General features: G+C 39.9%; 1 protein-coding gene across 3 annotated transcripts in view; it reads left to right on the top strand.

The window, feature by feature from the left end:
• The window catches only part of Herc3 (HECT and RLD domain containing E3 ubiquitin protein ligase 3), a 93,964-nt gene that overhangs the window by 45,735 nt on the left and 25,326 nt on the right, over positions 1-22,903 (top strand). For all 3 annotated transcript variants that reach the window (XM_028789391.1, XM_028789393.1, XM_028789392.1), the window contains exons 16-22: positions 7,347-7,370; positions 7,461-7,550; positions 9,866-10,036; positions 11,044-11,187; positions 13,290-13,456; positions 17,366-17,432; positions 17,862-17,944. In XM_028789391.1, the coding sequence (XP_028645224.1) occupies positions 7,347-7,370; positions 7,461-7,550; positions 9,866-10,036; positions 11,044-11,187; positions 13,290-13,456; positions 17,366-17,432; positions 17,862-17,944 (746 nt within the window). The remainder of the gene's footprint in view (positions 1-7,346; positions 7,371-7,460; positions 7,551-9,865; positions 10,037-11,043; positions 11,188-13,289; positions 13,457-17,365; positions 17,433-17,861; positions 17,945-22,903) is intronic.

Below are 22,903 nucleotides of genomic sequence, written 5' to 3'. Positions count from 1 at the left end.
CTCTTAATATTGCTGATTCATACACTTGAAAATAGTGAGAATGATATAGATTTATACTGTTTACTTACTTTTTTGAGCCACAATTAAAAATCAAGATATTAATATATAAACTTAGAACATTTGTTGGGTCTTGGGCGAACTGGCACATAACTGGCTTCTAGAAGTCACTAGGTGGCTGGTGCGAGAGCATCTTCTAGATGAGGCTCTGTGTGCCACATCCCCACTGATTTATCCCATACAGGATCACTGGCTCTTCGTTTTCTGAGAGTAAGACTATTTCACTCTTGTTATGTCAGCTTTCCAGACCCTGTGGACACCTCTTATTGAGGAAAAGTCAAATACAGATGTTATACATTCCCGCCCCAACTTTGATGATGTTTGACACAGAACTCAAGTGTCTGTGGATTCCTGCCTACCATCGTAGGCATGGCAGCAATTGCTCAGTGATAGCAGATTGGCCTGGATATATGAATTCATATAAATCTGAATATCAGAAAGCAAGTGATCATTTAGTACTTGTGGAAACACATCCAGCTGGTGCAGCAGATACCTCTGAAATGAGTTTTTGCTAGTCTCACAGACTCATCACCAGTGTTCAGATGGCATTTTTTTTTCCTGTATAGTTTTTAGCTCTGGAGTGGGCTCTAAAGGCAAAATATTTATATAAGTGTATTTGACAAAATAGGCCAGTTAGTTTTCCTTGTCAGATGATAGATGATCAAAGTAATGGAAATATTCTAATGAAAAATTAAAATTTTTGGGACATTGTAATTTTTGTAAGGTTTTGTTATTATTTTGAAAACAAAAATACTTTTCAGTAGAAATCATGTTTTAAAAGAGTTTTGTTGGAATTTTAACATGGGAGCATCTGTGGGCTCTAGTCTTGCTTTCTTTCAAAATTATGAAAAGTCAGTTTATAAATTATAAAATGTTAGAGATAGACACGAGTCTTGAGTTATTTCAGGTAACTGCTTCGCCCCTAGGTAGAACACAGAGGCCTGGGCAAGTTGAACAGTTTTATCTAACTCGGTTTGCTCTGACATTCTATCCTTCTCTTTTCTTTCTGGCCTTAAGAAAGAAGTTGCTTACATGAGAATGTTAATGCTCATAACCATGGTCTCTGAGTAAAGGTACTGAAATAAGCAGTTTTACTAGTTTCTTTCTGTGAACATGTAATAATCAAATGTCTTATTAGATCTCGAAAAATTTTCGTCTCCTCTTTGCTAGTTAAAGCCATTACTACAACAAGATAGAAAATCAGCTGAAATTTGTGTGTGACATTTTATGCTTCCAGTAGAAGGAAGCATAAAATTTTTTCTATTACATAAGTGTAATTAGAAGTTGAAATTTAAGCTTCTTGATGTCTTAAAGTTTTGCCTTAAATGCTGGTGGAATTTTATATAGGTTTTGTTTTAGTCACTTAAAAATAAAGAGTAATTGGTTTGCTGTATTAATATTTTAGCCTGGTACTAGCACAGTGAATAGGAGAAAGCACATGGTTCATCCTGAGAGGACTGTCTGGGCATAAGTGGTGTCCCTGCATTGCTGAGGCCTGCAGAGAAATGAATCATGGAGAGGCAAGAAGGAAACTCAGTTCAGCAAGATCTAGCCAGGCTGGCTCAAACTTCTGAAGTCTGACACCAGGCAGTTAATTTTAGACATATTTAAGTACAGTACAATTTTGGAAAAAAAGTTTCCTGTAATAGTTATCTCCATCCCATGTGTACAATACAGGTTAAAGTGTGACTATATCAAAACTGTGTAGTAAAGAACATGTTATGTATATCATGAAGATGGGTTCCATAGGTTAAGGACCTAGGGGAAGATCTGAGGTCACCAGACTATAAAGCATGTGTGGCATCTCCTCTGAGGATGGGTTCTATTGACGGGCAAACAAAGCTAAAGGTAAAGGCTTATGTGAAAATGCTGGTAAAATGGACTCACAGAATTGGAAGGAAAGACAATGGACCAGAGCTGCATGCAGCAGAGAACTACCAATCTATACTGTTCACTGTTACATCTCATCCAGCTGCAAGCACAAAGACTGTGCCTGATGAGCAAGGAGCCAGGAGCAGGGGAGACATCTGCCACAGGGAGATGTGCCATGGCCTGAAGCTCCTGTAGAAACAGGTCAGTCAATACCAAAGAGGGCTTGCCCTAGGCCTGCTGGCTAGCCCCCAACATGAAGCCACCATGGTTGCATCTGGTGCTGCTTGTCCTGCTCGGAGATGAAAGGCACAGGGCATCAGTGCTGCCCACATCCTCCAAGCCTAACCCTGGTGACTGGCACCAAGGACAGGGTGGTGTGCTGCAGGCAGCCTGGCGCTCCCTTGGAAACATGTCATTAAAGAATAGGGCTGCTGCCCTGGACCTCTCAGCTAGCCATCCACCACTGTTGACCACTGTGACTGGAGAACCAGGTGCAGTGGTGCTGCCTGCATCCTACAAGCTCAACAGTAGGTCTGCCCGCTGGCCCTCAGCCTGAAGCTGCTTTGACTGCAGCCCACACTGTTCTGTTAGAAGACAGATAAGGGCTGTGGTACCCTCAGGCTACAAGCACCAAGGGCAAGTCTGGCAAGCCTGGGGTGGCTAAGATCAAGAACCTAGCCACAACAATATCCTAACTCTGGGCAACAGCAGGACATCTAAGACTCCCGGCAATGGTCCAATATTTATGGTGCTTCAGAAACCAGACACCTTGAACCAGACCGATGACTCATTGCAGTAAATATTTGGATGTAAGTCTGTACACCGTGTGATAGAGTGCAGTTTCCAGAGCTACTACAATGAATCCTTACATGAGGGAGAGGTAGGAGAGATTGAGGAACAAAGAAGCAGTGACATGGAGCTAGGGACTGGGTGCTGATGTCAGGTGTGAGAGAAAGCTACTGTGGACACAGTTGGAGATTGCTGTGAATAGGGTGATGGGAAGCAGCCTGGAGCTTGTGTAGACTTGGCCCCAAACATGTTACCCAGCCAAATGAATGCTCTGGTTCTGAGAAACAACAGGATGTCCGAGATGAAGATCAATTTTTTTTTTCTGGAGTGGACTACCTCAAAGACCTCTATGGTCCATGCTTTCCCTGGAGCCCATGTTCATTTCCTTAGTCTGCTACTCCAGGCCCTGTTGAGGCCTAAGGTTCATGTGGGTTGTTCATGGTCTGGGCTGCCACTGGAGGCCAGGTAGATGTCCATAGTCTGTGCTACCACAGGAAGCCATGTTGGTGTCCATGGTCTCCAGGTTGCCCCTAGAGGTTATGTCCATTCAAGTGGACTGTGCAACCACCTGGTTCCGTGTTGATGTCCTTAGTTCATGTGGTTGCCAGAAACTTTGTGCAAAGTCCATGATCTGTGCTTCTGTTGACTGTTAAGGGCAAGAAAGCTACTTTTTCAATGATATCAATGACTATAGATTCACAGTTGAGAAAGCTTCTGTGACACCTCCTCCCCGTGAAAACCGTAACAGCCTGGACAGAAAGCTATCAAAGAGAACTCTTAAAAATTATGATAAGGATGCTAAAGTGTAGTTCTCCATAATGGTTTCTAGCAGGAGTGTGGTTAGGGAAGGACTGTTTTCTTTAAGGTGCTGGCCACTGTTAGTTTGATCATACTCCACTGAGTATATTGACAACATAAATTGGACTTGTTTTTTTGTATTATTTTTCTTCTTTTGTAGAAAGAGGTCACAACAGTAGGGAAGAGGCAGACCTGAGAGGACTGGGAAGTAGGTGTGATCAGGGTACACGATGTGAAATTCCCAAATAAACAAAAAAACAAATACTACATTGAAAAAAAATAAGAAAGGAAAAGGAGGAAAGGGGGGAGCAATAGTGGTTTATCTTATTGGTTAATAATGTGCCATAGTCTTCATTTGAAAACTAAAAGGCAGATAGGGTGAATGTCTTCGTAGGCTCTGTAGAGGGCAGTACAAGTGAGACATTCAATGGTTTGCAAAGGCCTTCAGAGACAAAAATCTGAGAAATCTTGACATCTTGCTGGTGCATCAGAGGAGGTGCAGAATGTGGGGAGTGTTTGCCTTTAGATGTCAGTACTGAGCACATGCAAGGAAGAGAAGGCGGAGCCTGAGCAGCTGTAGCTCTGTTTCAGTCTCAGGCCTTATATGTTTATGCGCAGAGCCTCCTGGTCAGCATATCTAGAAGTGTTGATTTCTTTTTTAAGAAAGGATGTTTATGATTCTTCAGCTCTAAACTATTTACTAATTTATGGCTTCTGTTTCATATGGTTTGAAAAAATGAATTTATGCCATAAGTACAACTCTGTTGTAGGCAGAGACCTTGGCATTCACTGTTACCATGGAACCTTAAGTTTGTAAGACCCATTTCTGGGAAATGGATAGCCCAGGATAAACAGCCTTATAAAAGGTGATCAATTCATTAGTTCAGTTAAAAATATTTTGATATTATTAGTATAAGAGTGACCTAGAGTGACCTGCATTATGTGTGCACTGACCTGCATTGTATGTTCCAGACTTGGTCCCATGGACTGGAATTGTCTCTAGTGTTTCTCGGTGTAGAGAAATGTTCTAAGATCCCTCGAGGAATATAGTTCTAAAGTATCAATAGGATGGATTTTCATTATTATTGCTGTTATACAGCTTCATTTAAATATGCATAAACACAAAAGGAAGTGTAGTTCTTATTCATATAATATACATAATATACATAAGAAAACAAAGTTAGCCAAATGTTAAGCTTCACTGGCCCAGAGTGGTGAGCTAGTGTGTCCCCTGGAAGTGAACATTCCAGCATTCTAGAGAAAGACTTCAGCCACCAGGCTCAGGCTTGATTCTCCCACAGGCCATCAGGAATGATTCAGCTCTTTTTCTCCCTCTGCTGTTAAATCTTATTCATGGAGCAAGCTAGTATTGGCTTTTTCCTTAGTAACCGCAGCATCTACCAGGAAAAAATTTCTTTTTCTTTTCTCACTGTGCTTACACAGTTAAGCGTTTATAACCCACCCCACAGTCATTAACAGATAAGGGTAAATTGTGTGATTACACACAGGTAAGAAGAGATCTTCCAGAATGTTTTTATTTTGTTCAGAAAATCATTTTAAGAACACAGAACATTCTGGGAGACATTAAAGCAACAGCAATGTAGTACACTCAGGTCTCTAAGCCTGAATTTCATTCATTGTTTTCTTTTGATAAATGTCACAGATCAAAATGATCTTTATTGCTTATTTTTGTGTTTCTGTTAAAGGTATTTATTACATAACTGTCAAGAGCACACCATGCTAGAAACAAAGACAGATATGTTTGTGTCTTTCTGCAGTATCAGTTTATTGAACAACAGTGAATTCAAATTTACTAGTCATTTTCCACATTGCTGTGAGTATAAGCCTGAAAAAAAAAAGCAATTTAAAGGGGTTCGGAGAGATACAGTCCCTCATGGTGGATGAGGCATGGCATTGGGGGCAGTTGAGTCCATGGTATCACTCAGATCTCTCTCTCTCTCTCTCTCTCTCTCTCTCTCTCTCTCTCTCTCTCTTCTGTAGGCCCTTCTGTAGCCTGATCTGGCCTCAGAGTCAGAGAATGACCTTGACCGTCTTATCTACCCCTGCCCCTAGCCTCTCTGAGTGAGAGGGTCATCAGCATGCACCACCATGCTCAGTCTATGTAGTGCTGGGAATCCAGCTGAAGGTTTTATACATGCAAGGCATGCACTCCACTACTGAGCTACTCCCGTAGTCTGACATTCTCACTTTTTATTCTGGTCAGGACCGCAGCCCATAGAATGATGTTTCGCACTTCTACGGTGGTTCATTTCCCCTTTTAACACCCTTACCAATATATTCAAAATGCTTCTCAGAAGATTGTAAATGGACCATAAGAGCTAGCTATCACAAGAGCTGGCCATTAGCAAATTACAAGCTCTTTTATGTAAATTTTATGTAACTTATGTCTTCCCTGTGAAATCCTAGATTACTTTTCACACAGTATACACACAGGTTACATGTTGTCTACAGACGAGCTCGAGAAGCCAGAGTTCCGAGGCCGTACAAGAAGCAGGTGCAGAGAACTCTCTTGCAGGTGCTTTCAGAGTTGCTGAGTCCAGAGAGATTGCTACTGGAGGCCAGCAGAGCTGAGGCATAGGACCAAAAACATGAGAGACAGCGTCATGCCCAGCTGCAGGGCTGCAGAATCATCAGTGTGAGGCACAGGATGTGATTCAGATAGATGTACCGGTACAGAGACAAATGGACAGGTGGTTGGATAGATAACAACTCAAATGGGCCCTGTTGGCCGAGCTGAACCTGACAGCTGGTAATCTCTGCCTGGCAGTCAGTCCCTTGACATGTTCACTGGCTAGTTCCTTGACATGTTCAGTGACTAGGATCTTTTACCACCTTATTGTGGTATTCTTTCTGTGGGGTCCAGGTAAGTATGGTGCACTGCTGTTGGTTTACGGTGTCTGAAAAGTTCTTGGGCATAAGGGTTTAATTCCACCATGTGCTTAGTCTGTTGATAAGTGTCATCTACCAGTCTACACCCTGTGGTTAGTGCTGGACAGGTGTGGCACGTACTTGCAGATAAGTCGCAGTGTCATTGTTTTCCTGCCTGTAGAGTGGGGCCAGCTGGTGCTTTGTAACAGGGCATAACCTGAAAGCCGCTGCTGCTTACCATTCGGAGGAATTTAATGAAGTGCACAGCCTGATCTTCACAAATAACATTTTTTCTTTTCGAAGTTTTCCTCATTTTCCTGACATAAAACTGTACTGTACTTGTTACAAACATTTCACTGTGGCTGAATTTTTCTTCTATGACTCTTCTCAAATTTAGAATCATCCCCAAATTTATAGAGCAGCTTTTAAGGGCAAAATACTTCAGTCTAATGCAATTATTGCTGTTTGGTTCCTCTAAGCATGTATGCAAAAGACAGATAAAGTGTTACTTGCATTCCAGATTGAGTGGCCCTAATCTGGAATCCAAGTGTCATCCTCACATTTGCTCTGTAGCCCAGGCTGGCCCTCAGCTGGCAGTTCTTCCACCTCCGCTTCACAGCTGCTAGGCCACAGGCATGTGCCACTCTGCCGTGTGCAATTAGATTTCATATAAAGAGAACTCAATCCTGTGAAGTATGTAAATGGCCCTTAAAAGTCTTTTACTTTTTTAAGAAATTATTTTTGCTCTTTTTTTTTAAGTCTTTGCCTATCAAAATATGTTTTCTTTCTCATCAAAACATTGTCAGCTATTGAAATGGTATTAGGTTGATGGCTGAATAACCAGAGCATGTGAAAAGATGTGTTATATTTTATATTTGGGGAGGGATAAAATTATGCTTTTATAATTCAAGTAAGAATTGTTTTTTCTGTTCTTTACACAGAAGGCTAGATCATCTATCATGCAGGTAAATAAAGCCTTTTGCATGTCGGTATGTATCTGCAGTGTTCTTTCTCTGTAGGCACTGTAAAAACACTAATGATGTGTTTTCTTGTAGGATACTGTAACCTTTTGTTCCTATCCTTTCATCTTTGATGCCCAAGCCAAGACCAAGATGCTGCAGACCGATGCCGAGTTACAGATGCAGGTGGCTTGCTCAGAATCTTACCCTCCTTTTACCATTCTTGTCACTGTCTACATTCTGTTGTCATTTCTCCAAGTGGAAGGGATTTTTCTGAGTGAAATTTTATTATGACTTTAAAGAGTTATATTTTTTAAATAACTTTATTATTTTATTTTTTGAGAAAGGCTCTAATGATAGTCCAGACTTCTTCTGAAAAAAATTCTACACACACACGCACACACACGCACAAACTCACAGTTTACATATACATAAAATTGTGTGTGTGTGTGTGTGTATGTGTGTGTGTGTGCTTGTGATTATACTTTGTTCTTTGCTTTTCAATTACCGTCTGTCTCCCTCTGAGCCACACTCTTGCTGGTCCCTTTCTCTGATAAAATACCCTTCCTTCCTTTCACTTTTTCTTCTGTACTCTCTTACCCCAGTTAGGCTTCTTCTACTCTCTCAGTTCCCTTCTTCCATCCATGTAAATGTTTGCAGTTAAACATATATTGTGCAGATGAAAGTAGGATGTGTTTTCCTCCTGAGTTTTGTGTCTTTTGCTTAGCGTGCCCCTCCAGACATTTGCCTGCGAATGTCATATTTTCATGCAGTCCCATTAGTGAATTCTTAGAGTTATTTCTTGTGAAAGCCCTTGGCTAGTCTCTGTTTTTAAGTATTTTTTAATTCTACCTTTTCCTCTAGTGTTTTCCAAGTCTTACATGAAGGTCACTTTGATCTCTTTTGAGTTGATTTTTATACAGGGATAAGAGGTTTGGATCTAGCTGAGTTTTGTCTTTCCTTTTTCTTTCTTTCTTTTTCTATTTATGTGAATATCCAGCCCTTCCAGTATCATCTGTTGAAGAGGCTGTCTTTTTCTAATGGGTGTTTTTAACATCTTTGTCAAAGGTGAGGAGTCTGTAGCTATGTGGATTTATTTCTATAATCTGATTTTTTTCTCTTTACTCTTCATAAAATGTATCAAATAATACTGTTACAAGAGTGTTTAATATGTCAATTGTATTAATGTACAGAAAATAGAATGATTTTTAAAAATAAAAATTTTGATGGAGCGTGTACTGAATCTCTATCTTGCTTTTGGCAGATAATTGCTCTGCTGTGTCAGGCCTGTCCTTCAGTCTTCTGTGGCAGGTTTCCATTTTTTACCCCATGCATTTTATTTCATTGTCGAGGTCTTTTTCATCTATTGGTTGAGTTTCTTTCCAGGCTAGTTTTGACTTCACTATGTAGCCAAGGTTACTTTGAAGTCTTGGCCTTTCCCCAGGCCCCTGTTGCTAAGATTGTAGGTGTGTACCACCATGCCAGCTTCAGTAATTTTATGTTCAGTGTACATTCCTGTAGACTTGGAGTGATAGGTAGTTTTTGTTTCTGCCAGGTAGTAAGCACTTGAGGCTTTGTGGACCCTGTGTCTCTATTAAGAATCATTAATCTCTTTTATAGACGGCAGCCTCAGATAAAGAAAAAGGGAGGTTAAACAGACATAAGAATGTCAAAACAGCCCAAAATTAAAGCAAATTTGTATATATGTATATTAAAGTTTGAATTTCATATATTTTCTTACATTGTAAATATTATACCCAAACTTTTAAAATGATAGAAAACCCTTATTATTTCAATAGTTATGCAAAATCAGGTCCCAGGCTGGGGGGACTACAATTTGCTGAGTTGATGCCAATTAAATTAAAGGGTTATCCTTAATGAATCAAAAACGATTGTCTAATGGTTTGATTTATTCTGCATTTTATTATAATATATAATATATTTTATTTGAATGTATACAGAGACATTAGTGAGTTAGAAAACCAGAACTATCAAGCCCTGCTCTTAGTGGGCATGTCTTCATTTTTCTTTCTGTCTCTCTCTTTCTTTCTGTCTTTCTCTGATTTTGTCTCTATCTGTTTTGATATCTGCTTTCATATGGATATAGTTTTGATACTGTTGAGGTGCAGGTTTTCTGCTGAAATGGATACTTTTCACACTGACTGTTGGTTTCTGTTTTTGCTGTTTTAATAATCATGTTTTCATGTCCTCTGCCGTGATTCTTCAAGTGTATTGTTATCTTGGTCTTAATGAATTGAAATCACTTTACTTGGCCTACTTATTCATATCATATAACTCATAAATTATTTCAGCTAATCTTGTTGAGTCCATATTAGAAAGATTTAGGTATCGTGTAAATAAAAGTAGTGAAAAATTTAAGGCTTTGTAAAAAAGGCAAAATAGAATTGAAGTCAGCCATTTCTGGTGCTTCCCATTCTGGTGCAGCACATTCTTCAGACTGTGCACTGTACTCAAAAACTTGCTCTGTTGTTCTCTTCAAGGTGGCAGTCAATGGAGCCAACCTGCAGAATGTCTTCATGCTTCTTACCCTGGAGCCTCTGCTGGCCAGAAGCCCCTTCCTGGTCCTTCACGTCCGCAGGAACCACCTTGTTGGAGATGCCCTGAGAGAGCTGAGCATTCACTCTGACATTGACTTGAAGAAGCCTCTCAAAGTGAGGCTCTTTCCCTGAATTCCTTTAGTACCTTTGTAAGCATATGGCAGCAAGCAGAGGTCTTACTAAGATATGAAAAGCAGCAATATTATATCATCATTGATTTCTTTTCTTTTTTCTTTGTTTCTTTTTTTAATCAAGAATCTAAACACCTCCTTTTGTGAAGTCACCAGAAAGAGCATATCATTGTAACATCAGATTAAATGCTGTTGGGTTGTTGAGTAACCATTGGGCTCTGCTTCTGCTTTCTGAAGTGTCCCTGCTCTAGACTGTCAAAAACAGTCATGTAAGATGTAAGGCTTTGACAAAATATAACAACTAAGCTCTTAGCTAGGAAGATGAGAAGGTAAATGAGAAATGGAGAGATGGAAAAGTAGGAAATCATCTTGAAAGCTGTTGGCCTACTAGCAACTTGTAGTTAGTAATAAAGTATCTCTTCCCATGGACTGTGCACTAGTGCAGAAGGCTGATTACTATGCTCCAGGCTGTATGGTATCCTGAGGAATAGCTAATGAATTTCTTGGAGTTGTTTAAAAGTAAATGACTTCTGTCTCTTGAAATTACATCATAAATACTGGTTTTAGGAGTTTCAGAGCCATAGTTCACAACAGATTAAATTGATAAGTTCAACAATTTACATTGTTACCATTTCTAAAATCTTCTAATAAGAACTCATGTAAACAATTCTAATCCCAGCTAATCAGGAAGCTGGAGTAGGAGAATGTAGGTTCACAGCCATTCTGGATAAAGCACTAGCAGTATAGTTCAATGTGAGAGCACTTGCTTCTCCTGTGTGTGACTCCTGTTCAATTACTAGTACCTTACAAAACAGAGATTTTTAAAAGACCCTCATAATCTTACTGGTCTGTCTGGGTTCTCCCTAGAACTTCTAGGTTTTATTACACACAGCCATTGTTTTCAGTTATTCAGACAGACATGTTGGATAGTTGAGTCTTTGGCTGGGCATTTCTTTCTCTGAAGTATTCATTTTCTTTTCATGTTTCCAGGTAATCTTTGATGGTGAAGAAGGAGTAGATGCTGGTGGTGTTACGAAGGAATTCTTTCTTTTGCTGTTAAAAGAACTTTTGAATCCCATTTATGGGATGTTTACCTACTATCAAGATTCAAATCTCTTGTGGTTTTCAGATACAGTAAGTTCATGATGTCACAATTAAGTTTACCATTTGTACTGAATATTCTGCTTGTTGTCAGACTAGCCCTTGGCTTTCTATCATTGCAGAATTAACCTTTAAAATGCCTAAAATGTCCAGTCCTCAGGCTTAACCTACTTTCAAGACTCATTGTGCATTTTGTCAGCCATGAGCCCCAGTGTCATTTCTAGTGGTAAGATTCAGGACATAGTATACATGAAGGTTAAAAGGAAGTGTGATAAGTTAGTTTTAGGAGCTAGAGAGATGAATAAGTGGGTAAAAGCACTGGCTGCTCTTACACAGGCCCAGGTTTGATTCCCAGCATCCACATGGTGGTGTGTCACAAATTCTAGGGGATGTTCTCTGTTGCTTCCTCAGACATCAGGCATGCATGTGTCCACAGACATGCTGGCAGGCAAAAGAGCCATGCACATAACAAAGTAAAATAATGTTATTACTTTCGCTCTTCCCATTCTCCATCATGACTCAGGATCAAGATGAGAAGAGGCCCTACATAGAATTCCACATGTATGGACAGAGGAGACAGACCGATCTGGTTAGCCCAGGGACTGGAGCAGCTCAAAGGCCAGAACCAGTGCTAGATATATTTTGGGGTTCTTTAAGCATTGAGAGAAGTGGAAACATTGCTATCCTCTATGTGGTCTGTAGGCCAAGGCAGAAGAAATCCTAGACTGCAGATGCCAGAGAATGAGTTAGGAAAAAACAACCCCCAGATACCGGAAATGTTGGCTATGGGGATTGCATAAGTCAGAGTTCTCTAGAAGACTAGAACTAATAAGATAAATTTGTATTTTACAAAAAGTTTCATTAGATTGGCTTACATCATAGGGGCTGGGTAGTTAACAATGGCTTGCTATATACTGGAAGAGTTGCTCCGTCCTTGAAACTGGATGCTTCAGTAGTTTCAGATAGTGGGAATGCCTGGAGAATTCCTGAAAACTGCTCATTACACTACAATGGACCCCAAAAACTGGAATGTGATGTTAGCAGCAGTAGCAGTAGACACACCCAAAATGACCGTGTTGTTCTAACCCCAGACCTCTGAGAAGTGCCACCAGCTGTGTGGGAGGGTCTTTGCTCTCAGTTAGTCCTTCCTAGAAATGCCATCATAAACTCTCCCTGAGGTATGTCTCTTAGTTGATTCCAGCCAGGTCAACAATCAAGATTAACCATCACAGAGACCCGGAAACACATAGATCCAGGTATCAAATATGACCTGAGCATTGATGTTCATTGCTGAGACATCTGTGTAGTGCTGGGTAGGGCAGGTTTCAACAACAGACCATCAGAGGATGGGATGCTCGAAAAGCAAACAGAGTGAGAGAAGTGGAGGTGATGGGATTACTCTACAAGGAATAAGATGGCTTCGTGGGGTCATCCCTTACAACCAATAAGTTCTGTCCAAGAGGCCAGGAAAATACCTTCATTTAACAGTTAAAAAAAAGAGAAAAGATACTAGCTTTCTGATATGTCGGGAATCAGTAATCACATATTTGTTCTTTTAAGAATAGTAATTCATGTCTGAATATGTACACATAGACTTGTACTTTTATTTTTTTTTTTAAAGAATTCAATAGAGCTAAGTTTTAAAAGGCACGCTAGGGTTGGGGGTGTGGATCTGTGGTAGAGGACTTACCATGCATGCCTGAGTTAGATCTCTAGCATTTGTGGGGCTTTTATTTCATCCAAGTCATAATTTAGGGGCTCCTGGAGTTTTCTTATTAGATATTCATTAAATTATAATTCAATAATAAAGATTTACTTCTATTCACATTTTGTGTGCTTTGTAGCCAGTAAGGGGCAGCACAGAATACAACTGTTCTGTCATTGCAGAGCAGTCGCTGAGCCATTCTGCCGGAGAGAATAGGAAGCTGTTTATCGCCTGGAGAGTCATGGGTGCTTGGCTCTCTGCATTGCAACTATTAACACTAACAAACTTTGACCAGGGAAGTTTCTCTGCCTCAGAGTGTAAACATAAACAGGGCTTTATTCTATTATACTGAAATATTTTGAATAGGTGGTAGAGTGTTTCACAGTCTCAAATACTACTTCTTTCTAATACGTTTGCATGTACCCTATAGTGTTTTGTAGAGCACAACTGGTTTCACTTGATTGGCATAACCTGTGGATTAGCTATCTACAACTCCACTGTGGTTGACCTCCACTTCCCATTGGCTCTCTACAAGAAGTTACTGAATGTAAAGCCCAGCCTGGAAGACTTGAAGGAACTGTCACCAACTGAAGGAAGGTAAAGAGCTAAAAGTTATGCTGATGGTGTGGCGACCTGCCTCCCTTGCTCTAGCTCGGGAGCTAAGATGGAAAATGAGACATGTGCATGTTTTGGTGCATCCAAACCTGTAGATCACATAGCATTGTGTGAAGCGTTGCCTATGTCACTGTATAGACAAGTGAGGAAATTAAAAGAGAGGCCTGGGCCTGTAGAGATGGCTCATAGTTAAAAAGCACTGGTGGTTCTTTCAGAAGACCTGGGTTTTGTTCCTAGAAACCACATAGTGGTTCACAACCATCTGTAACTCCAGTTACAAGGGATCCAATGCCCTCATCTGACACAGACATCAGGCACGTACAGGCAAACATGCAGGCAAAAACACCGACACACATAAAATAAGTAAACCTGTAAATAGTGGGGTGGGGACCATAGTAGCTCCCCAGGGATATTCAGTAATCTCTACTTTCATTATTTTCCACCAAAAATAAATAAATAAATAAATAAATAAATAAATAAATAAATAAATAAATGGGAAACTGAGCCTTGTCATGGTACAGAGATAAGAGTGGGGAGATTATTGAAATGAGAGACTTTGAAAAATGTTTTGGTAAAGTGATAGATAATTTACATACTATACAACTGACCCATGTAAAGAGTATTTAAAGTATACTTTAGTGTATTTAGAGTTGTGTGACCATCACTGTAGTCAGTTCTAGAAGATTTTCCCCACCTGAAGAGCAGCCTAGCCCTTTGTTACATTACCCTGATCTCCATCTCATGAATCCTAGGTAAACACCAATATGCCTTCTGCCTCTATCAGTCTGCCTGTCCTAGTTCTTGTTTTTTTTGTTTGTTTGTTTGTTTGTTTTTTTGAAACAATGTTCCATTATGTAGCTCTGGCTGGCTGGCAACTAACTATGCAGACCAAGGTGCCCTCAAACTTACAGTCTTTGCCTCCTGAGTGTTGGAACTAAATATGTGTGCTATCATGTCTAGCTACTTTGGATACTTTTTAAAAATGGAATCTTAACTGTTGTTCAGTTTGTATATTTCATTTGGTATGTTTTCCAGATTTGTCCTGTTATAACATGAATCAGTGTTTCATTTTTCAGACTGGCCAATAACATTCTATAGTGCACCATTCTCTGGCCTACCATACCATTGTATGATAGCCACTGTGTATAACATTCCATAGTGCACCATTCTCTGGCCTACCATACCATTGTATGATAGCCGCTGTGTAAGACTCCTTTGTACACATGCATCATATTTTGTTTCTCTATTCTTCCATTGATGGACACTTGGAACATTTCTGCTTTGGAACTACTGTGAACAGTGTGGCTGAAAACATTTATATACAAGTTTTTGCGTGGGCATAAACTTTTGTTACTTTGATGTATGCCTAGGAGTAGAATTACTGATTCATATACTAATTCCATATTGAGCTTTTAGAGGAGCTGTCAGAATGCTTTTCAAAGTAGTCAAGCCCTGTTTTTATGTTATTCTCATTTTTTTGCATCTTAAATGCCCCCTTTTTCTTGAGTTTCTCTGTGTTGATTTTGGGGAGCAAACAAATACACAGCTGGCTTCAGAGGGAGGGAACGACTTCTTTTTATGGGAAGAGATGCTGGTTTTAAGTTGGAGCAGGGGCTGGCAGTATAGCTCAGTGGCACCATGCTTGTCTAGCATCCCAGAGTCTTGGAGTTTTCCATCCAGCACCATAAAACAGCAAGCCTACCTGCTATAGTTATGAACATCTGTAATTCCAGTATTCAGAAGGCTGAGACAGCAGAACCAGGAGCTTAAAATTGATTTTCATTTTACAACTAGTTCAAAGCAATACTCTATCTCAGAAAATAGTGTATTTACAGAGCTTAGGGCTATAGCCTAGGTTTAGCCACTACTGCCAGGAAAACAAAACAACAAAACAAAACCATTACTTAAAGGTGAAAGGAGAAGTTTCTAAGATACCATCTAGAAATGAGACTCCCATACTTACATAGGAGACTAAAGAACTCAGGAATAGTGGGGTGGGAACACTGAGACAATTAGAATATTGAAAACAGGCGGAGGAGACACAGGCTGGATTTGTTCTGATGGCTAAAGAGAAACCTGCAGTAAGAGATGTGGCTGCTCTTTGCTTTGCCATTGTCTGAGAAGTGGATATTTTAAGGTATGGTTTTGGCTGGTTACCTGGTAGCAGCCTCAGGTTCTGTAGAAGGAACTTGTCCCTCAGGTGGCTCTTTGGCTCGTTTGCTCTGCAGTCCTCCCTCACTGCTTATTTCCCCCATCATTTTGACACTATCTTACACATCCACCAGGCTTTGCTTAATCTGTTAGGAGGGGCAGAAGAGAGGTAAGACATGCAGAGCTTGCCTCGTCACTTCATTTCATTTTACTTTCCAAGGCAGAGGCTGGCGTGTGGCATTTTAAGATGTCTTCCTCAGAAGCCTGGCATGTTAATGATTTGACCCAGAAAGAGGAAAGCTTGGAAAACTACCATGGTGTAGTCTCTCTCAATATTTCCTTTTTATACATATATATTTATAAAAGTTAAAATTTCCCAAGATCCTAGCGCTTTGGGTGACTATGTATTTGGTGGTGACCCAGTGTAATGATGAGTCATTTTTTCAAAGGCTTTGGGCTGTTCTTTATTTCCAACGGCCACACTTAAAAAGCTGCTGCTCACACCAACCAAGCAGGTGCTACTTGCTTTTATAATTCATTTTTTTTGGTGTATTTGCTTGTGAATAATGTTTGTGTGGATCTTAACTACTGTACCTGTACAACTGTAGTTCACGTATTTGAGTGTTTATGCTTTTGAAAGCCTCTATTATTTGCCCATTTTGTGTTTTGAAGTGGTTTCATAAGTACTATCTTGTGTTATGTTTTCTGAATCCTCCTTTAAGAGTGGAAGCTACTGCATTTATCTTTTTTGTTTGTTTGTTTGTTTGTTTATTTATTTGTGAGGGTTGTTTTCTTATCATTTTTAGGACTGGATATTGAACCAGGACTGTAGTGTACTGACTGAGCCACACCCACCACTCCTACTAAACAGTTTTTAAAATTAGTTTTGTTGGAATTGCATTTGATATTTTTGACTTTAGGAATTTGAGACATTAGGGATTCTGGTGTTTGAGGGTTTCAACATTTGGAATTGTGGTTTGGGTGATTAGGTCCTCACTCACCCTTAAGATTCCTGTCTGGATAAGGTGACTGTATTAATAACTTTTCTTTTGTTGTGATATAAAGTCATGAAGAATTTTCTGGGCTTAGCAGTTAGTTCGTCGTTACTGAGTAGCACAGCAGCAGGTAGCAGACATGGTGGCAGGAACAGCTGGGAGCTGATTTCTCAACCCTCAATCAGGAAACAGACAGAGCAGACTGGGAATGAGAGTCACTTTGAGACTTCAGAGCTCCCCCAGTGACACTTCTTCCAGCAAGGCCACACCTTCTGAAACTACCCAAACAGAGCCACCAAGTTGGAACTAAGTATTCAAATACAGCAGCCCATGGGAGTCAGTCTCATTTGTACCACCACAGTGACTTTGTGGGCTTTTCTTTTTTTAATGGCGATAGGATTATTCTCCTCTTAGAAGGGGGTGAAGCCTGTCTCTGGGGCCCTTAGGGTACCCTGTTCTTGTGTATATATATGTATGCACTAAGCAATGTTAAGGAGGCGCAAACATAAGTGTGTCAAGGTTAAATCCATCTTGATTTCATGGTTAAGTTTAAGAAAGTGTCAGGAGGGAAGGGAATTAGTAAGTCTGCTGCTTTACTTCTCTACGTACATGGCTTTCTGTTTTCTGAGTTTATATTCATTGTAGACGTTTGTTTTTGTTTCCTTAGCAAATAGTCTGGACGTAAATGAGGTAGAGAACGATTGTAACACTTAACTTGCCTCTTTTCCTTTTCTTCGGTGACTAGGAGTCTTCAAGAGCTTTTAGATTACCCTGGTGAAGACATTGAGGAGACCTTTTGCCTCAACTTCACGGTATGAACTCCTGTGTTTATGACTGTGGCTGTTCTTCTTGGTGATGGCAAGTCATGATTAACCTTAGATTTCAAACAAAACAACAAAGCCAGAGACTTTCACTCAGCAAATCTTGAATTCAATAAATGTGTTGCAGAGAGGAACCTGTTTATCTGTGCACTTAGGAAAACTGCCAGGACATTGGTCTTCTTTGCTTTTGACATTTCTACAGCTCATGTCACTCTCTCCTTGATTCCGTTACTACATGACTTAAAATGTTTTTAAGATATTAACATTTTCTGACTCAGATTTTTATTCTACCCCCGATTTCTGGTAAAGACAATTGTTAAATTATGTTTATTCCTAATTTCTCCTGAGTCATTTGGTTTCTAGAAAGGCAATTGTTAGTTAACAAAAATGAAAACACATCTTTTTCTGCTTTGAATGAAGGTGTGCCGAGAAAGCTATGGGGTGGTAGAACAGAAGAAGTTGATACCTGGGGGAGACAGAGTGGCCGTCTGCAAAGACAACAGGTTAGTCCTGACCTTGGGCTGCTGAAGATGTGGGTGTTTTACTTTTCCTGAAGTTTGATGTATTACTCTAGGATTAAAATTATATTTTAATTTCTCTACAGAGGATATGAGGGCAGTAGAACAAGAACTTGAAGACTGTAGAGAATTTTTAATAGCAGGGCAAGCCATGGAATTTAGTGGATAGCTATTTAGCTACAGATCTGCATCCTTTTGGCTTTGAAGCTGAGTAAGTCGTTAAGTCACATACATTGTTTACTTTCAGATATCTCATCTATAAAACAAAGAAGATAAAAATCACCCTTCCTACCTTATGGGATAGTTGTGTGAATATAGTAATATATAGGAAGATATTTTGAATGAGCGTATTTGAATTATAAAATAAATGAACAGCATAGGGTTTCTCTTATCTAGTGGAATGCCTAGTGCTAAATGCTATATAAATATGTATTGAACAAATACTTTCAGTGTGTGTGTAGAAGGAGAAGCTGACTCAGAGCCTTTGCTACTATGCTTTCACAACTAATTACTTTTCAACCCTGAAAGTTGTCAGGATTCCCACCTCACAGTAAACAAGCAATTAACTCCATTCCAGACAGCAGCTCCATGCTCATTAACCCAGCTCAGTTGTGATCTGCACTGTTGTGATAATGAGACTTTTTTATCACAGTTACTACAAATAACCTGAGAAAAATAACCTAAAGAATAAAGGTTTTGGCTCACAGTCAAACATGAGCTGGTGGAGCATCGTGGTAGCATGGTATGGTACAGGAAAGCTGCCTCTTCCATGGGAACCAGACATGCAGAGAGTCTGTAAGAGGTCAGGAGCAAGATTCATTCTTCAATGATGAGACCTAGTGGCCTACTTCCTCCATGAGGGCCATCTCCTCACAGCCCCATTGGTATGAACTCTTTAATGGATAAACCCATTGGTAAAGTTGATATTGTTGTGATCCATCTCTTAATAACACCACAAGCTAGGGACTGAGCTTCAACACATGTGCCTTTTGGAGGTACAGTTCATATTCAGATATGTCTATCTGAAGTCTCATCTTGGGACTTACTCCTCAAAGATAACATCTTCATAGTCCAAGTCCAAGCCTTGGGTTCCTTTACCTGTGCTTCTGAGTGACTGGCCTATAAATGGACTTTGCTATATGCCTACCCTTCCCATATAGATTAATTTGTTTGAGTCACAGAACTCAGAGAAATAGTCACTTGTGTAGGATACAGATGAAGAGACACAGAAGTTGAGGTATGGGGTAATGAGCTTTTGTTCTGTCTGTCTCTTGGCCACCTTCCAGGAACTTGTCTCCAAATCCTGTCTGATTTGGATTTTATAGAGATTTCTTTAGTGTATCTAATCCTAATAGAGCATATGGGGAAACCCAGAACAGGGTCTACTTGTATGGTTCTCAGACTGTATTGCATTCTTAGTGTGGATCAGAATCCCTTCTTAAATGGGTATCTTATTATTTCTTATGAGCCAGGTAGGTCAGAGTATGGCAGAGGTAACCCAGGACCTTAGGACAAAACAACACATACACTCACACATCCCAGAATGTCTCAGTGGCGACTTGCTATTTTTAAGGTGAGATTTGTAAGTCAGGTTTGAAGATTTAGCTGAGTTTTCAGGATGAATCTCAGTCCCTGAGTTATCTTGCTAGAGGAAGGTAAATATTTGGTTTTATTTAGTTTTACACTGAACTGTGATAATGTGCACAGACATTCATTTACTTTACAAACACAGTGTTCGCTGTGTGCCCATCATGTTGCAGACTATAAGAGATGACTAGTTTCTATCCTTCGATCTGTGAGTCGAGAATACACAGATATGTAACAGATCGTAGTGTGTTATATGTCAGGTGCCATGGAAGTAGGAGAGAAGCAACAGACTTATTATAAGACATTTAACAGTGTGAATGTTGGGGCGTATTTTAGGCTAGTGAATATATGAGTCAGAATCTTCAGGATTGATAGAGGATAGAGATTCTCGAGAATTTGTGAGTGGGTCAGGATGGTGTGTGTAGGAGTTCTAGAGTGAAGACCGCCAAAGTCTTGAATAGGGCTTGGATTGAAAGACAACTGGCCTCAGTTTAGAGAGATAAGTTTAATGACCTTATAGAAATAGACAATGTGCACAGAGGCCTGAGAGGAGGCCATTGAGCCGGCTCAGATAAGAATGGCAGGGGCCAGGGTGGGAGTTCTAGAAATACCACGTTGAATATGTGAATGGCACTGTCAGTAGGTGTCTGATTATGAATGCACAAGGCTGGAGTTGGCAACCTTGCTACAGTTTCTAATTCGGGTAGCTGTATAATAGGTAACAGACTATAAATAAAGGTGGTTCCTCGAGGGAAGTTCTGTTTTGAATCTGTTACTTTGGCTGTCTGATAATACCAAGGCAATTATTTAAAGCAGGAAATTGATGTGGGTTTCAGGAAAGAAGTCTCATTAGAAATCTTTGCTTATGCCTGCCAGCTTCAATTGACAGTGAATTTGAAGTCACTTGAAGTGGGAAATTGATAGAAATGTTAAAAGAAGAATAAGGAAAATATACATTCTTTGGAGGACCTGTATCATTAGATTGCATGGCAAGCCACTGTGATGAGAATTTGTTGCCACCCTCACTGGCTGGCAGTACGGCTTGTGTGAGAAGAGCAAGGGGCCTGGGTGATGAGAAAATGCTTTTCTCCGAGTAGGAAGGCTGTGAGTGAGGGAAGCTGGGCTTCAATTAGGCTATATGTAAAACTCACAAGATTGCAAACCCATAGGTCTCACTTCAAAGAGAATAAGGGCTAAAGGACTGTGGCCCAGAAACGTGGTGCTAGGTTATCGAAGGTTCTGTGTTCCCAGGCAGTTTCATATGGTTGTACAGTATCAGAACAAGGAAGGTCACAGTGGTACAAACATCAGTCTCTGTGCCTGCAGCACTCCAGCCTTTCCATATGACTACAGTTCTAACAGGAAGTCTTTGCAGGCACAGCTTTTTCTGAGGATTCTTGTTTACATGAGAAATGTGGAGAATTTTATTTTCTAAGCTGACTTACTCTAGGTTTTCTTACTCTAAGTAATTGTGAAGCTGCTGTCAGAGAACCTGTGAACTTCTGTCTGTCCGAGTGATCTACCTTTATTTCCTTCCATGAGCCTTCCCTTGAAAAGAGAAAGAAATGATAGAAAAGCTGATAGGCTTATTGTTTATTGTTTGGCATTTTTACAAAGGCGCTAGAAGCTAGTGCAGATTTGATAGTCTTTTCTTTCCCCCAATATATTCTGGATCAAACACTCCAGCTTTGTTTCAGACTTGTGGATATTTGCTTAGACTTCAGCAGCCGAACAGCCCTAATCTAGAAATATAAAATCAGAGACATGATAAGCAAAATGTTGTATAAGGGCGTTTCAGATATTGGAGCATTTCGACTTCAGGTTTCTGGACTAGGGTTCACCTTGCATGGTGTCTTATAACACACAGTGATCTTTTTTTTTTTTAATATAAACATTCCAGTCAATCTAGGATGTTATCTTTGGAAAGTATTAATCCTGCTGCCAGAATGTTGTGTACCCAGCAAAAATGGCTTTACATGACAAAGTTACCTTGATGTCTTTGTTGTTGTTCTGTTGCTGTATGTGAGCATGACCAAAGGAATCATTGCACTGGTGTCTTGCTTACAGTTCCAGAGAGTGAGTCGTCATCATTATGTGGCAGAAAGCAAACAGTCGTGACCCTGGATCTGTAGTTTGAGAGCTTTACATCTTGATTTCCATCCAGTAGTCAGAGAGAGAGAGGAAGGGAGCGTGTTTGTGTTTGTGTGTGTGTGTGTGTGTGTGTGTGTGTGTGTGTGCCTGTGCCTGTGCCTGGCATGGCCTTTTAAAACTTCAAAACGAATGCCTAGTGACACATTTTCTCCAACAACCCTACACCTCCTAATCCTTCCCAAAGAGTTCCTCCTACTGGGACCCAAGCATTCAGACAATATGAGATGAGCCTATGGGAGTGATTCTCATTCAAAACATCATGCTTGGCCATCAAAGTCTAGTCTTGACTCAGATGATTTTACAATCATTAGAAATCTTTATTGGATAAGGGACCAAAAAAGCAGGTCCTTTATCCTTGTAACATTTGTATTTTTGTTCGCATTATAAATAGCTTATTTTCAGGATATTTTTCATTTGTAAAAACAGGCTTATTTGTGGCACATTTATAAAGGAAGTATTGCTTACAATTTGGTTCCAATTATTCTTCTTTACTCCTAATTTTGGTCACTTCATTATAATAGATGCATGTACATATGTAGATTCATATACAGCTATATGACATGGTGACATTTTGGTCTGTGACCAAATGCAGGAATGACACCTACAGAACAGAATATATGAGCATAAACAAGTATGTCACTGGGTTTTATATTTGTCATACTCTACTTTCTATAATTATTTTAGAGTGTTGTTGGCATACAAAAAAACACAGCTCTCATCCCAAAGGGAGTAAGAGTTTATTATAGAGCCAAATGAGAGACCAGTTTATGGTAAGCATGGAGTTCATTATGCCAGGTTCTATGTTTCAATAAGGAAATTAAAAAATATATTAGTGGAAACCTCAGAGAGACAGGTTATAGCAAGATGGGGGGAATAGCTTCTATAGGCCACAGATACTCTCTGATGACTTCTGTCTGCTAAGTTAATACATTCCAAAGGCTTTCTTCCATTATTACAGAACAGTAGGCCCAACATTTTGCTAATCACAGAATGGCTTAAGGGGGTAAATCTAATCCAAGATAAACTGAAATTAGGCAATGGACTTATTCTAACCTCACCAGACCACTGAAGTTCAAATCAGTAGTTCATATTTGAAGATACAACTTCTTTCTGGGAATTCTCATTCTCTGTCATACTGGCAGCTACCTCCAGCATCAGATGTCTGTCTGTCTGTGTACGGAGTGTGTTTCATAAAGGATATCCTCA

This window comes from Grammomys surdaster, unplaced genomic scaffold (genome assembly GCF_004785775.1).
Source record: "Grammomys surdaster isolate TR1022 unplaced genomic scaffold, NIH_TR_1.0 125832, whole genome shotgun sequence".
Classification (NCBI taxonomy): domain Eukaryota; kingdom Metazoa; phylum Chordata; class Mammalia; order Rodentia; family Muridae; genus Grammomys; species Grammomys surdaster.
Note: the sequence above shows the minus strand (reverse complement) of the source record. Positions and strands in the feature narration are given on the sequence as shown.